This window comes from Sphaerodactylus townsendi, linkage group LG03 (genome assembly GCF_021028975.2).
Source record: "Sphaerodactylus townsendi isolate TG3544 linkage group LG03, MPM_Stown_v2.3, whole genome shotgun sequence".
Classification (NCBI taxonomy): domain Eukaryota; kingdom Metazoa; phylum Chordata; class Lepidosauria; order Squamata; family Sphaerodactylidae; genus Sphaerodactylus; species Sphaerodactylus townsendi.
Genome location: NC_059427.1, coordinates 116572786 through 116588296, shown reverse-complemented (window position 1 = coordinate 116588296; position 15511 = coordinate 116572786). Strand labels below are relative to the sequence as shown.

General features: G+C 40.6%; 1 protein-coding gene across 2 annotated transcripts in view; it reads right to left on the bottom strand.

Annotated features, from left to right (window-relative positions):
- Positions 1–458: 458 nt before the first annotated feature.
- The window catches only part of OGFOD3 (2-oxoglutarate and iron dependent oxygenase domain containing 3), a 50285-nt gene continuing 35232 nt past the window's right edge, over positions 459–15511 (bottom strand). For both annotated transcript variants that reach the window (XM_048490090.1, XM_048490091.1), the window contains 2 exons: positions 13064–13187; positions 459–1304 (listed from right to left, as the gene is read on the bottom strand). In XM_048490090.1, coding sequence (XP_048346047.1) covers positions 1168–1304; positions 13064–13187 — 261 coding nt within the window. In that variant the 3' untranslated portion in view covers positions 459–1167. The remainder of the gene's footprint in view (positions 1305–13063; positions 13188–15511) is intronic.

Here is a 15511-nt window from a genome sequence, read left to right as displayed (position 1 = left end):
ATTCATAGCATGTCATTTTTTTCACATAGCTTTAATCAGGATGAGTTTTCACAATTCTAAAAAAAAATCTAATTTTAACCTCAAGAAATTCTGTGAATCTCATTTCTTTGTCTAGAGGTTGCAATGAAGACATTGAGCTTCTGTAATAAATTCAGTGGGATTCTTATCATAATTTTACTCTTAAAGTTTTTATTAAATTCAACATTCTTCCTCACATGAAGAAAATGTGACTATTTTAAAGCCCTTTCAAACTTGCCTTATGAGATGAACACAACAACCAAGTTCATTCTAAAGCAAACCTTAGTATAACCTGTAACTACTGGAATATTTAAAACCTAAGGTATGTGAAACTAGGTAGGCAAATCGAGTTTGAAATAGAAAAAGTAACTTTTTAAAAAGAAGCACACGGCCTGTAACTATGGCAAGCCAAAGATATTAAATTAACAGTAAGCAGACTATTCAGTAGTTAAATTTTATTCTGAACAACCTGTTGAATTACATGAAACCATTTATCAAGTTCACATATAGTTGTTTTATTCAAGAGCTGCAGGCAATTGCAGTAGTCAAAGCACATGTTTTCTTTTCTCAAGGAGAAAAATATTGTAATAAAGATTTTAAAAACTGATGCATGGACAACACCCACAACACTATGACCTCAGGCTTTGTGGAAGCAGTTTAAATACAAAAACGTGATTTATGCAAATGATCAAGACTTTGCTTGGTTACCCTACTGTTTACTAGAATTTAATTGGCATAGGGAAAGAAGGAACATTAAGACAGGATGGAGAAAAAGACCTTGGAAGGCATCAGACAGTGCTCCAATTCTTTATTATAGGTTCCTGAGTGTTCATGTGTCCACAAAAAATTATGAAATTATATTCTGGAGCAACAATGGGAAGAAATATTTTTAAACAGACAAAATTTAGGTCTCTGCTATTAGCAGGAAGACACTCTATACAGGGCTATGCAGTCTCTGGAATTCTCTTTAAATTAGAAAGATAATAATTAAGGCACTGTTTTAACACTTAAGAGGGATGTGTGAAAACAGCTGACATTGACATTAAATAAACATTTAGAAGAGTCAATGTAGTGGAATTTAAATAAGTTAATCTCTTTTTCCTTCTGCACAGGAGTTTCTCTTGTCAATCCATTCGGCCACCAGTCCCATTATGTTATAACTGGATCTCCAATACCATGATCTGGATTGCAGGTGAAGGAAATGGTGATGGCGTAGCGGGTGCCCCAGTGCACCTTCTCCACACGGTGAAGGTTTTCTGTGCCTGAAGTGAAGAAGGACACTCGGCCTGTAAGACAAAAATACAGGAGGAGAATCAGGACACATCGCATTTGTCTGGATGGTAGCTCCTGATACTGATCCTGCCGATCTGAAACCTGAATGTTATCTGAAAGTGGTGCCCTGCATCTTGAAGACAATGAAGGTGTTACTTAAAGGGCAAGGGGTGCAATACGAGAGCCTGATGTGTGCTTATACTTTGGTTTTGGAGGACAAAACAATATGTTTCAGCAGAATAGCAAAAAAACTGCCACAGGGTAACAACTCTACTAAACTGCACTTGTATCTAGCTAACAGTATCATTCCTATAAGTAGCTCTGTGCCTTTTAAGGAATGAAGTTTTCCAAACCGCAGCTGTAAGAAAACAAGATTATTTTTATCTGTTATTGAACGCCACAGATGAAAACTGCTTGACAACTGGAAGGAAATGACATCCCACTATAAATTGGGGAAACAGCATTTGTGAATACTGTCTGTATTCTACATGGACAAGGATCCATATCTGAGAAAGTAGGGAATGGAGCACATTTGTCAATATATTCCATTCCCTGTCAACAGCCCTCCAAGCCCCAGGAACGATGTACTGCAGGGTGCCTGAAGTTTGTTAGTAACTGCCTTAGCCCACCTTCAATAGTGGTCTGGCAGAACTGTCCCATATAGTCCTATGAGCACAACTTCCTATACAAGAAGGGAGAAGTTACTACTTAAATGATTACGCCATCCTCAAGACAAACCAGCCACTGGCTTGACACAGACAGATGCCAGAAAAGTAAACTTTCATGGCTATAAAGGGTCGGTCTCCTGAAACCAGAAGCTTGCTTTGCACATGAGTCTTTATACTAGCTTTGTTCAATACACAAACACTAAAAACTGGGCTATAAATAAAGAAGAAAGCTGCCCTGAATGCTGTGAGCATAATTATATTTATACACCAAATTCTGCCTTGAATGAAAACAGTTCCACAGACAGACAAAAAGAATACCAGAGCACACGCACTTTTATATAGGCAGGCTCTTCTTAGGTGTCCTGTTCTTAAACTGCACTATATGAATGTCAGCCTGAGAAAACCATGAGATACATGTACTATAATAGATTCTATTCTAGGCTGCTTTAGCAAAATTGGTCTGTTCCATCAGTACAGTCCGATCTTTGTACACATCACTTTCTTGCCAGTGTCATGCATTTAACTGCATAATTCAAGCGTTTTTGCTCCATGAGCTATTTGAAGAACCCAGCAATCACAAAATAAAGCAAATGTGTTTAAACTCAAGGTGGTATTTTCATTCTGACTTTGCATAATCAGCTATACAAATGGTGATAATATACACAGAAACAGAGAACCAGCGTTTATTTCAGGGGAATGAGAGAGGGTGCTGTTTCAATTCCTTGCTAAAGACTGTCAATAAAGAGGGCCACGTGGGTAGAACACAGAGTTCTAGTATTTTGTATGCACATAACACTAGCATAAGCATTTAACCAAACATATCCAGTACCATTTTGTGAGCAATGTTCCATTTCTTACCTAAAGCTACTAAACAGTAAATCTCAAGGCTAAGCAAAGAAAATACTGTTCTTTTTCTCTAGATTAAACTTAAGTCTATCTAAGATGACTGACAAAACACTATGAACTTTGCATTTTGAAATATATGTCTAATTTCAAGCAACAAACTCAAGTTGGCTAAACTATCTGAATTCAGACTGGAGTTTGAGCAAACCAGTTTATAAAGGTACATACAATTCTCTGTGATGTCTGAATGCTGCCTTGAATCTCATTTATTTATTTACTTAATTTATATCCCAAATTGTGTGACAAGCCAGTGTTAATTTCTGTTGCCAAAATCAGTATTCATCAGCAACACAGATTCTCTATAATAGTTTCAAGTGCAGAAACTGAAACTTCTGCTTCTAGGACTCGATTGCTTTTCAACAAAATGCTTCACAACCATGTTTTCATTTATCTGTTTAAAAGGTCACTTAGATGTACTTGCAGTACCAAGCTGCCTTATATCAATTCAAAGATTGATCCATCTAGCTCAGTATTGCCTACTCTGAATGGCAGCAGCTCTCCTGGGTCTATAAGGTCATCTACATCACCTAATCCTTTCATAACTGAAGATGCCACGAATTGAACCTGGAACCTTATCTATGCTAGGGAGATACTCTGCCACTGAACGACCTCATGACTAAGCAGCAAAACATCCATTCTCCCACTAATAAACCTATTATTTCGCAATTCCAAAGTTACGCAGACTTCATAAACAGCTAAAGAAATGCACCTAGTAATTAGTTATTAACAAACAGGCCATTATAAGCATGCAAGATTTACATGAGGCTATTGTATTTGAGAAGACAAGACTCACTGGAAGCGACAATAATTCTGGGAAAGGTTGAAGGCAGCAGGAAAAGATCCAAAACAAGATTAATTTAATCAAAGGAAGTCATGGTCCACAGTTCAAAAGACCCAAGCGAGGCTGTCAGCGAGAGGGTATTTTGGAGGTCATTAATTCTCAAGGCCACTGTTAAGTCAGAAACAAATTGATGACACTGAACTCACACACGACTCACAAAGGTTTTTCAGTCTCAAGAAGCACCCCCTTTTTGCCTCCTATGGCTGCAAAAGGTTACAGAAGCAGAAATAATAAGGAAAAAAAATCAAGAGACTTTATTTGCATTACTGGCTGATAAATATTTACTGAGAATAATATGGTATCATTACCCAGAGACTCCTTGAAGAGATGCCTCCTTCAAAGCATAAGAAAACTATCATCTTGTAAAAGGATCACAGATTTTAGCCATTAAGGCATGGTTCTTGCTTTGTTGAGAGCTTGAAAGGAAACACACACACACTGCATTGTATCACCATCCTGCTCCTAAAGAGAATATCATAGCCTGCATTGAAAACAGGGGTTGAGAGAAGGGAAGCTAGCAAATGCCTCTTGGTCAGATTTACAAACACTTTCTTTTCCTCCCATGATAATTAGATCCAATTCAGTTGTCACTGTACCTTCATAGAACATCTACTATAGAAAGCAACTGAAATAGCATCCCCTACCCCCCAGAAGAATCCTGGTAATTGTATGTTTGGAAATTCTCAACAACTCCCTCACCAGAGATCCCTGGTGAATGATCAGAGAACAATAATTTCCTGGGGAAACAAATAATACTGAACAAGTTTTACTCATGTTGTAGGTTCTGTGAAGCAATTTACATGGAAGTTTAACCTGCACATATTACATGGATGACACTAAGATTTTCTCTCAGGAGCAGGAAGTAATGAGTAAAAGACTATTGCTATTGGACTGCTTGGAAGATTTTTCACACTTGAGAGGAGAAATGGGCCTCGCCCAAACAAAACAGGCAGAGGTCATTCCTATTTGCAATGGGGAAATTTCTCCTAACAGTTTTAGCACAATTTAAAGAAAGGCTATTAATGCCATACACAGCCTGAGGGAAAGAAATGAAAAACCAAGACAGAAAAATAAAGTACTGAAGTACAACTGAACTATTTTCTTCAGCAGATTACAGCTAAAGCTAGCAACGTGAGGGGAAAAAATCTGAACAGTCTCCAGAGAACATGGAGGTGCAACAGTGAGGAGAATAAGAAATGCATGTGACACTTTCTTCAGAACATGCACAGAAAAACAAAACTCTTCCATGGGGAGGAAAAACCAGGACTGCACTTTCCTGTAACTGTCTTTTGTACAGGTCACATTAAACACACACAGCCCAATCACCCTGCCTTTTGTAAAAACAATGAAGGCATAATCTCAAGCAAAGGGGAATGTTGCAGTTCTGCCACCAGCAGGTTCCACCTCCATCTGCAAAGGGCTCTCTGTAAGAAGGGTTGAGAGGTCTATGAATAAGGCAGCCGTGCAAAAGGCCTTTTCAAAAGCCCTCCTTAACATATAAAAATCACTCAAATAATTTTTTGAGAGTCTGCATGTTATAGTGGTTAAGAGCAGGTGGACTAATCTAGAGAACTGGGTTTGATTCCCAGCTCCTCCACCTGAGTGGTGGAGTCTTATCTGGTGAATCAGATTCGTTTCCCTACTCCTATATTCCTGCTGGATGACCTTGGCCTAGTCACAGTTCTTCAGGACTCTCTCAGCCCCACCTTCCTCACAAGGTGTCTGTTGTGGGGAGAGGAAGGAAAAGGAGTTTGTAAGCCCCTTTGAGTCTCCTTACAGGAAAGAAAGGTGGGGTAGAAATCCAAACTACTCTTCTTTTCTGTCCTAGGGGGAGTATTGAATTGAATACTCTAATGGGAAGACAGATGACCTCCACTCACAGTAGAGGTGAAGAATATCTTGAGTCTGAGCTCACACAGTGACATAGATCGAAAAGAACTGTAGGAAATCTTTCAGTGATGGACAAGACATTTTTACTTTCTCTGGGAGGCTAAATCACCGCAGAGGACAGATGAGTGACATAAAAGAACTGGCTGTTGTGGGTTTTCTAGGTTGTGTGGTCATGGTCTGGCCATTTTTGCTTCTAACATTTTGCTCACATCTAGGACAGATGAAATGTTTGAAAATACATTAATTTTTGACAAGTCCAGTTACTAGATTTTTCAGTAGATGTTAAGGATGGAACCTGGCATCTTCCACATTGAAAATACATATGTACAACCTGAGACACAACATTACTTGAAACAGGGAAAGAAGTTACTCTTAAGGATCCAACAGCAAACCTGTTACTGCCCTTAGGGTGTTGTCTAACTGGACTGAAGAATTCATGGGCTCTCTGGGAAGACGGAGTAGCAACCAGTACCCTTCTTTTCTTATCAACACTAATTCCTAGCATGGCCAACCTACGCTACAGGCATAAGATGTGAGATACATAGATACCTGAAGAAATCAGACTGGCAAAAGCTCATCTTAAAATAAATGTTAGTGCAAGTAAACTGTCATTGAAGATGCTGAATAGCTTACAGAAGAAGAAGAAGAGGAGGAGGAGGAGGAGGAGGAGTTTGGATTTATATCCCCCCTTTCTCTCCTGTAGGAGACTCAAAGGGGCTTACAATCTCCTTTCCCTTCCCCCCTCACAACAAACACCCTGTGAGGTAGGTGGGGCTGAGAGAGCTCCGAGAAGCTGTGACTAGCCCAAGGTCACCCAGCTGGCGTGTGTGGGAGTGTACAGGCTAATCTGAATTCCCCAGATAAGCCTCCACAACTCAAGCGGCAGAGCTGGGAATCAAACCCGGTTCCTCCAGATCAGAGTGCACCTGCTCTTAGCCACTGCTCTTAGCCACTACACCACTGCTGCTCTTAGCCACTATGCCACAGCTTAAGTAGCTTCATGTTCTATATTTTTATGCTAGGTCTATATTTTTCATTTTAATGTTTTGTGTTTATTTTGTTAGCCACCTTGTGCAGGTTCCTAGAAAGGCAGTATACAAATATTCTAAACAAAGAAATGTTAATTTTAAAAATCCCATTAAACAGAGCTTCTGCCTTAAGTGTTGAAGACCTTTCAGAGTTATGCATAAACTCATAAGAACATAAGAACATAAGAACAAGCCAGCTGGATCAGACCAAAGTCCATCTAGTCCAGCTCTCTGCTACTCGCAGTGGCCCACCAGGTGCCTTTGGGAGCTCACATGTAGGATGTGAACGCAATGGCCTTCTGCGGCTGTTGCTCCCGATCACCTGGTCTGTTAAGGCATTTGCAATCTCAGATCAAAGAGGATCAAGATTGGTAGCCATAAATCGACTTCTCCTCCATAAATCTCTCCAAGCCCCTTTTAAAGCTATCCAGGTTAGTGGCCATCACCACCTCCTGTGGCAGCATATTCCAAACACCAATCACATGTTGCGTGAAGAAGTGTTTCCTTTTATTAGTCCTAATTCTTCCCCCCAGCATTTTCAATGAATGCCCCCTGGTTCTAGTATTGTGAGAAAGAGAGAAAAATTTCTCTCTGTCAACATTTTCTACCCCATGCATAATTTTGTAGACTTCAATCATATCCCCCCTCAGCCGCCTCCTCTCCAAACTAAAGAGTCCCAAACGCTGCAGCCTCTCCTCATAGGGAAGGTGCTCCAGTTCCTCAATCATCCTCGTTGCCCTTCTCTGCACTTTTTCTATCTCCTCAATATCCTTTTTGAGATGCGGAGACCAGAACTGGACACAGTACTCCAAGTGCAGTCGCACCACTGCTTTATATAAGGGCATGACAATCTTTGCAGTTTTATTCTCAATTCCTTTCCTAATGATCCCCAGCATAGAGTTTGCCTTTTTTACAGCTGCCATGCATTGAGTTGACATTCCCATGGAACTATCAACTAAGACGCCTAGATCCCTTTCCTGGTCTGTGACTGATAGCACTGACCCCTGTAGCGTGTATGTGAAGTTTGGATTTTTTTGCCCCTATGTGCATCACTTTACATTTTGCTACATTGAACTGCATTTGCCATTTCTGAGCCCACTCACCTAATTTATCAAGGTCCGCTTGGAGCTCTTCGCAATCCTTTGCGGTTCTCACCACCCTACATAATTTGGTATCATCTGCAAACTTGGCCACCACGCTACCCACCCCTACTTCCAGGTCATTTATGAATAGGTTAAAGAGCACTGGTCCCAATACAGATCCTTGGGGGACACCACTCCCGACATCTCTCCATTGTGAGAACTTCCCATTTATACCCACCCTTTGTTTCCTGTTCCTCAACCAGTTTTTAATCCATAGGAGGACTTCCCCTCTTATTCCTTCATTGCTGAGTTTTCTCAACAGTCTCTGGTGAGGAACTTTGTCAAAAGCCTTTTGGAAATCCAAGTAGACAATGTCCACCGGTTCACCCCTGTCCACATGCCTGTTTACACCCTCAAAGAACTCTAGTAAGTTTACACCCTCAAAGTTTACACCCTCAAAGAACTCTAGTTTACTCAAAGTTTACACCCTCAAAGAACTCTAGTAATAAACTCATTCCCTGAGATGTTGTGGTTGGCTAGCTCCCTTGCAATAGCAATTTTGTGGTTGTGTCCACCACCCTGTAGTCAGAATTCCACAGCTGCAAACATGGTAAAAATGACTGGGGACCCTTGGATTATTTCAGTGCAACATATGAATAAATGAACCACTCTGTGCATGAAAGTACCTTTGCCATGGCTCTATCTTTCTATAAATAACATTTATCTTGAAATCTCAAGTATTTTCCTCCAAAAGGATCTTATTGTATCCATTAAAATGAACATATAACTTTTGACTAATACTCAGTTTTGTTGCATTCTATGCAATAAGCTCTGCTTTAAACAGACTCAGCAGAGCTTTTTGATGACAAGCAGGGGTACCTTTTCATTCACATCAGCACACTAAAGGTCTGTGAGTGTTCAATAGATCCTGTTCCCATATCCTTTTCAGAATCAGTTGATCAAGGTTATCCTGTGCCTTAGAAGCCGCTACAACGACTTCCACATCATCATCAAAAATTCATAGCATGATGCAGATATTATATAATGATGAAGTTGGTAGTGAGGCTGAATTTTTTACTAGCATCCTAGGAGGTTATTCTTAGTACTTTTAATATTTTAGGGCCTTTTTTTTTTTTGAATAAGGAAGAATTAATTACTTTCTAACATCAATAATATCCTAAGGCTGAGAAGGTTTTGTTTGTTTTAGTTTACGTTCTGTTTCAGTCCAAGCTTAAACTCCATTTCAGTCTTTGCATCTAAACATTTACACACCCAGCATATTCAACCAGTTTTTAGATAAAAGGAGAGGAAAAAGGAGGGAAAGAAAACAATGCAACACAACATAAAATCAACCCCTAGTCACTAGTGTAGTCTACGTGTGAGACAGTGAGAGAGGTCCATCCGACTGCAGTTGCTTCTCCTGGGGACAGCTGGCTCCCAGGCTGAATATACACTCACCAGTACTATCAGGAAGGACAATGAGAACCAGGTCTGAGAAAGCTGCAAAGCTGGCTGGCAGGCCAGGCATAAGCCTTAGGCCTGTGGCTGACTCGATCCAGACCCCAGAAACCACCAGAATAGTCCCAGGAAATAATGACATCGGTCCACCGTTGCATCCCAAGACTACCAGGACCCAATGGGAAGTTAAATGAATAGCAGATCCAACAGAGCAACCTCATTTTCAGTCACTGATGAAGGAGGAAGTCCCCACTAGTCCTGGAACTCCCTGTAGGTTCGCAAGAAGGGTTGGAGAAGCCCTCGGGAATTGTCAGACGACTTCAGATGAGCCCAGAGATCTCGAAGAAGTGGAACACTCAAATAGCTTACTGGCTGTATCTAACCTGCCAACCAGAACTTGTGGTGACGTTGATGATCAATCAGGACTATTCAGGAGCGTGGCAGGGGGTTGGGATTTCCCTCCTGGAGCACAGAGGATCGAAGGGAGAGAAATGACCACCCAGTCCCAAAAGATCCAAAGAAAGTGAGATCTAGGGAAGTGAGTGGGTTACTATGGGCATTGCGATACTGGGTTGTCCCTTGAAAATGACCATCAAATTCAGGAGACCCCCAATGAAATACCTCCCACTTGAGCCACCTGAGACGACTCTGGTAATGGAGGTATTGGGGGAGGGGGTATCCATACTGGAAGACGGTTCAGGCGGGCAGATTCTCTGTGTGGGTAGCATCGGTCAAATTATTCACCTTAAGACAACAGTGCTATGTCGGGGGGAGGGGGGGAGGAGGCAAGTGAGGTGTGTAGGGGGGTACTTTTAGTCTGGATATAATGTTAAATGGATTGCTGCCTGGAATTGCTGCTGGATCACCTGCTTGGCCCCCATGCAAGGAATTTTTCCTAGTACCACCTCCAAGCCATAGTTGGTATGAGGGATCAACAAAACTAGACCACTCCATACAATTCTCCAACACAGAAAAGAAAAGGTAATATATTCCCAGTCCCCCGTCTTCTTTCCTTTTCCTGCGTACTTCCACTTTCAAATAGTGCTTTGTATGACAAAGCAGGAGGAAGTAAAAAACAAATCTGGCAAGCTTGTTTATGAGCCACAATTATGCCTGACTTGGAAAGCAGTTATTGAAATCTCTGGAAACAGCCTAAATGAAGTAAGTAATGCTGGTTTGTAGTCGTACCCACGAGGTCCCAGGGAAGAGACGACACGCGGAGATTTCATCTGGTGGTGAGAGCCAGGAAGCAGGAAGTGCGGGATCCCGTGATCCTGGCAACTCTGCCATGCGCTCGCCCCTCACACCTTTTATTAGGGTTTCAACGGGGGCGTGTAAAGGGGTCGGGCAGGCAGGAGAACAGGAGGTCGGGAGATCGGGAGATCATCATGTGATGCATGATCTCATCGGGCTGCTACGTGCGGGAGGAAGCATCCGTGTCTGGGTCTAATCTTCACCTGAGGGCAGGAGCCCTTTTGTCCTTTTGTATGGGACACCTGGTGACCGCGAGTCAGGCAGTTCATGACCCGTGACTCATGGGGGAGCGGGGGTTGGGGGAGCGTGTGCGCCCGGAAGGCCGTAGCCGGCACCAGCATGCCTGGCGCTCCTTCTATGGTTCTGCCGGGTTCGCAGGCTCACCCCTACATCTCCCCGTTTCTTATATTTTAGGAAGGAAGCCGAATTAGTTGGGGCAATTTAGGGGGATGCTTGCCTCCCCAGGGACTCGCTCAAGCTGGCTGAGTTGTTTGTGCAGCATGAGGACCTGGTTGCGTCGTAGGGGAAAGTCAAGGGGTTTCTTACAAATGTTACAGGCAAAAGTAGATACACACTGAACAAGGCAAGATCCAACTACACTGGTTAACAACTAAAGCCACACTAAAGAACCTCTAAGTAACTTAAATGGCTTGGACATGGATTTTCTTATTTCCCCCATCTCCAGTTCAGTTCCTCAGAAAGGGAGATTTTTTTTCTTGCTGAATAAACAGGATGTTTAACAAAGATAATTGAAAACACTTTAAAGATTATTTTGCAATTTTAGTTTAACAAAGCAATGTGCACACTGCCAATTAGCATTCATTCCAAAGCTATATTGTGGTTTAAATCAGAGGAGGAAAAATCAAAGCCATGGAATACGCCTCTACAGAGAGAAATTCTTCAAGGTTTTGCTGTAAATTGTCTGCTTTCATTATATGAATGGACAGTTCCATTTCGGCAGCAACACAGCAATTCATTTATCTTTTTTATTATAACCAATCAACTTTGGTACGTGTGCGACTCATGTATTGGTTTCACTAAAATATATCCTTCTACTTTACCTATTACAAAGAACAGGATTCTCCCGCCCCCCTCCCCTTATGCTGTGATGTCTTAAAGAAAATAACAACTTCCCTGTGAGACAGACAACATATTCACAGAAACAAAGCTTAAAGAGACCAGTCTTACAGGCAGTTTCACATGGTGCTTAAAGAGCCTAATTGTCAGTAGGAAAATGCCAGGAAATAGATGAGACTTTTCTAGAAAGTGGAAATATAACTTTGTCAAGATATAGCACTTTATTTTAAATAAAGGTATACTGAACAACATCTTCTCTTAACTAGCTGCAGTTTAACAATACATTCCCACAACCTCAAGTCTTCCAAACAAGAGTTATTTAACTGGTTGTGGTGGGTTTTCCGGGCTGTGTGGCCGTGGTCTGGAAAACCCACCACAACCAGTTGAATCCGGCCATGAAAGCTTTCGACAATACAAGAGTTATTTTGTTTGCACAAAACCATGCAACAAAGTAGCGCTCGGCTTAGAATTTAATTATTTTAATTAATTAATTTAAATTAATTAATTAGTTTAAATTATTTTAAATTAATTAATTATTTTTCCAGAAAGCAAATGTTGGAATCACAGGGTGTGCAGATAAAAATGAGAGGACATCTACAGGGCTGACCCAATCACTAGGCAAACCTAGAGGCCAAATTTTGAGGGATGACAAACAAGCCAATAGGATCCTTATCTGCTAGCCTGAAGGGAAGTTTGGTGTTAAATGATTTCTAGAATCTTTGCTGGCTCCAGTTTTCTGACAGCCATGATAGAACATAACAGGCTACCAAAGAACGTATTCATTTTTATTTCTGCATTGTTCATTTTGAAAGCTCAGTAAGTAAAATTTTGATTCCAGTGCTCTCTTTTCTCTCTATTGATTGAGGGGCGGGGCAGCAAAATCATGGTTTGCATGAGGTGCCAAAAAACCCTGGGCTAGCCCTGAACACCCATGCAACAGCACCCCTGAAAATCAGTCGCAAATTACTTTGAATAACACTTCCTAAACAATAATCTTGATCACTACATTGACAGAATTGTGATTTCTGGTACTGCTCCATTTAGCACTGGATAGAAATCATGGGAGCACCTTATTCAATCACCATCTTGTGTAATGGAATCAAAGTACAATAATAATAATGATCAAAACCATGACAGGCAATCATTGGCAAGCATGCTGACCAGAAGTATGCCAAGAGTTTTTGATCATCATATAGGGTCAGTTCTCTGCCCAAGGGACTAAACTGAGCTCTTAGCTTGCTACTAGTGGGTCTGTGACAAATACAAGTAGTAGCTCTTTCCCTATTTCTCTGCTTCTGCTCACTGGTAGACCCACATCTTCATAGGTAGGCACTGCAGGCCTTTTTAGCACTTGGGATCAAAAGAATGTTATATAAGCCTGTGGGTGGGTCAACTTTTCATTTTATCTTTAGTACACCAGTTAACAGACAGAAGACTGCTTTAAGCAATAAATCATAATAATGAACCCAAATAAAGTTAGGTTATTAAAAATAAGATTAAAGAGAGGGCGATAGATTTTAATATACATGGCTAAAAATTGTACTGCAAATTGTGTAGTGAAGACAGCTGTACCTGCCCGAGGTTCTACAGTCCTATTTGCACCTTCATCCATAAAGACAAACCGTCCTCCACCAAAGTCTTCTGTATAGTCTGACAAGTAAAGCAGTGATGTGTAGTCAAAGGAACCATAGGTCACCTGGGAAGAAAAACACAAAATACAGCATCTAATTTCATCAGGATTTCTTAGTGCTGCCTCAAGAACAAGTTAATTTAGAAATTTATCACAGTACGTTTTATTAAAAAGAAGCTCTTTAAATCTGGTTACAACATAGGATTAGTTTATCAACTAGTTTTTTTTTTTACCTCAGTACAATATGCCAAGGCTTTACGTTTTTCCCATAGACGATAATCCATTAAAGATAAAGGGTGTTAAGAATCTTATTCGCATGATCAGATCACACCACAGATAAAACCATGACCATCTTTTTGGTGAGGAGCCAACTAAGCTCAGAAGATGGATGACACAGAACATTGCTTCAGGGCATGTTAATGTGAAAGTACCAGTTTGGATAATTAGAGCTTCTTCATTCCCTTCATCTGAAAAGACCGTTTATTGCACACTTATCTTTTCACTATATTGTTGCAGCTTCTTTTACTATTGATTTTATGTTTAGAATTTTTTTCAGCTCAGGGAACATTTACCAACTTTAACTGAACAAATTATATTCATAACAGCAATTAAGACAATCTGTATTACCCAATAGAAGACAATCCACTACACCTCTCCAATCCACCAGCAACAATGTTCTCCAGGGAAAGCACTGTAATTTTTTCCTCAATAGATTAAATCCACACTGTTTCTCTAATGGGAGGAAAGAAGTGGTTTCCACCAATTCTGTCTTCCTGCTGCAGACCACCAAATTTGCTTCTTATGCTATTCCTGACGTTCCCCTGTTCCCCGACGCCAGCATTTCAGCAAGAAGCAGGATGGCAGAGACGGTGGAAACATTTTATTTCAATGACAATATATGTTTTGCATGAGCAGAAGATACAGTATGGGTCCAACCCTATGCTTAACACAGTACATTATTATCTCAAGTGCTCTAACACACTGGACATTTCACAAAGCAAACAACCTGAAGATTTCCTTTGTAAGTTTAGAAATTGATTTTTGCTCCTGCATAGGTCACAGTTTCATATGATCATTTACATGATAAGAGGCTACGATCTTTCCAAAGCCTCAATGAAATGAACACAACTCAGAGTTCTACACCAAATGTATTTCCAATGCTTACAGATGAAAGCATTCATTTAAATATTTGTTTTGGTATTCACCTGTAGAGATCTTTGCTTCAAAAGACATTGTTTCAGGGAAATTGTTAAACCTGAACAGAGAAACGGAAAACACATAGTGGTACTAATAATCCCTAACAGAATTTTCAAAAATGAAAATAAACACTATTCTCCCTCCGTCCCCTCCCCCCCAGTTCCAGCTCTTTCCAAGGACACAGACAAGATAAACATACACAACTCCAATAAAAACTACACTAAGAGAACCTTCAACAATTTCACACCCCACGAGAAAAGATACACCCTCTCATGCATATAACCCCTTCTTCCTTTTCCCAAGAGCCTGTGTTAGGCAACTGTAGAAATGATGACCAATATCTTTTGTTGTTGTTGTTGTTACTGGCTCAGTGGGCATCCACGAAAAAGTCAAACTTTGCTGTCTAACCTTCAAACAGCATTGCTAGTTATGATAGTCAATATGCTGAAGGCTTTGCAGGTGAAGAAAACTTCAACACCGAGCTACTACCATGAAATGGCTGAATAAGAGGTTCACTAACAACATGCTATCAATCAATCAGTTATTACTATTATGGATCAGCAGAATAAAACACGCAAATTCTTTAAATGACAACTTTAAGAACCACTGAAAACCATAAAATGTGAACTCCTAGGTTGTACTTTTGCCACATGACCCACACCTAGGGTTGCCAATCTCCAGATGGAGTTACAATTACAGAAATTACAACTAATCTCCAGATAACAGAGATCCACTTCCCTGGGTAAAATGGCTGCTTTGGAGGTTAGAATGTATGGTATTATACCACATAGAGGCCTCTCCCCTTCCCAAACCCCACCTTCTGCAAGTTCCATCCACAGTGTCCAGGAATGTCCCATCTTGAAGCTGGCAACCCTACTACATCTGACATGTCATTTCATTTCATTTTTCTGGAGATAATGGATTCCAAAAGCTTTTTGCCTGTGGAGCCTATTAAAACAAAAGCCACCCAAACAGTGTTTCAACATTTCCCTACCTGTCAGAAGTCCACATTTTTCCAGTGCAATGATAAATTAAAATCTTGACAACCACAGAGAAAAAGAAACAATTTTTAAAAAATTAAATAAATTTATGCCACTACAAATAAATCTGGGATGTATAAGCAAAACAAAACAGTTCCTCAGCTAAAATTAAATGAGGAGACATATGGTAAGATTCTGGAAAAATCTCCACGC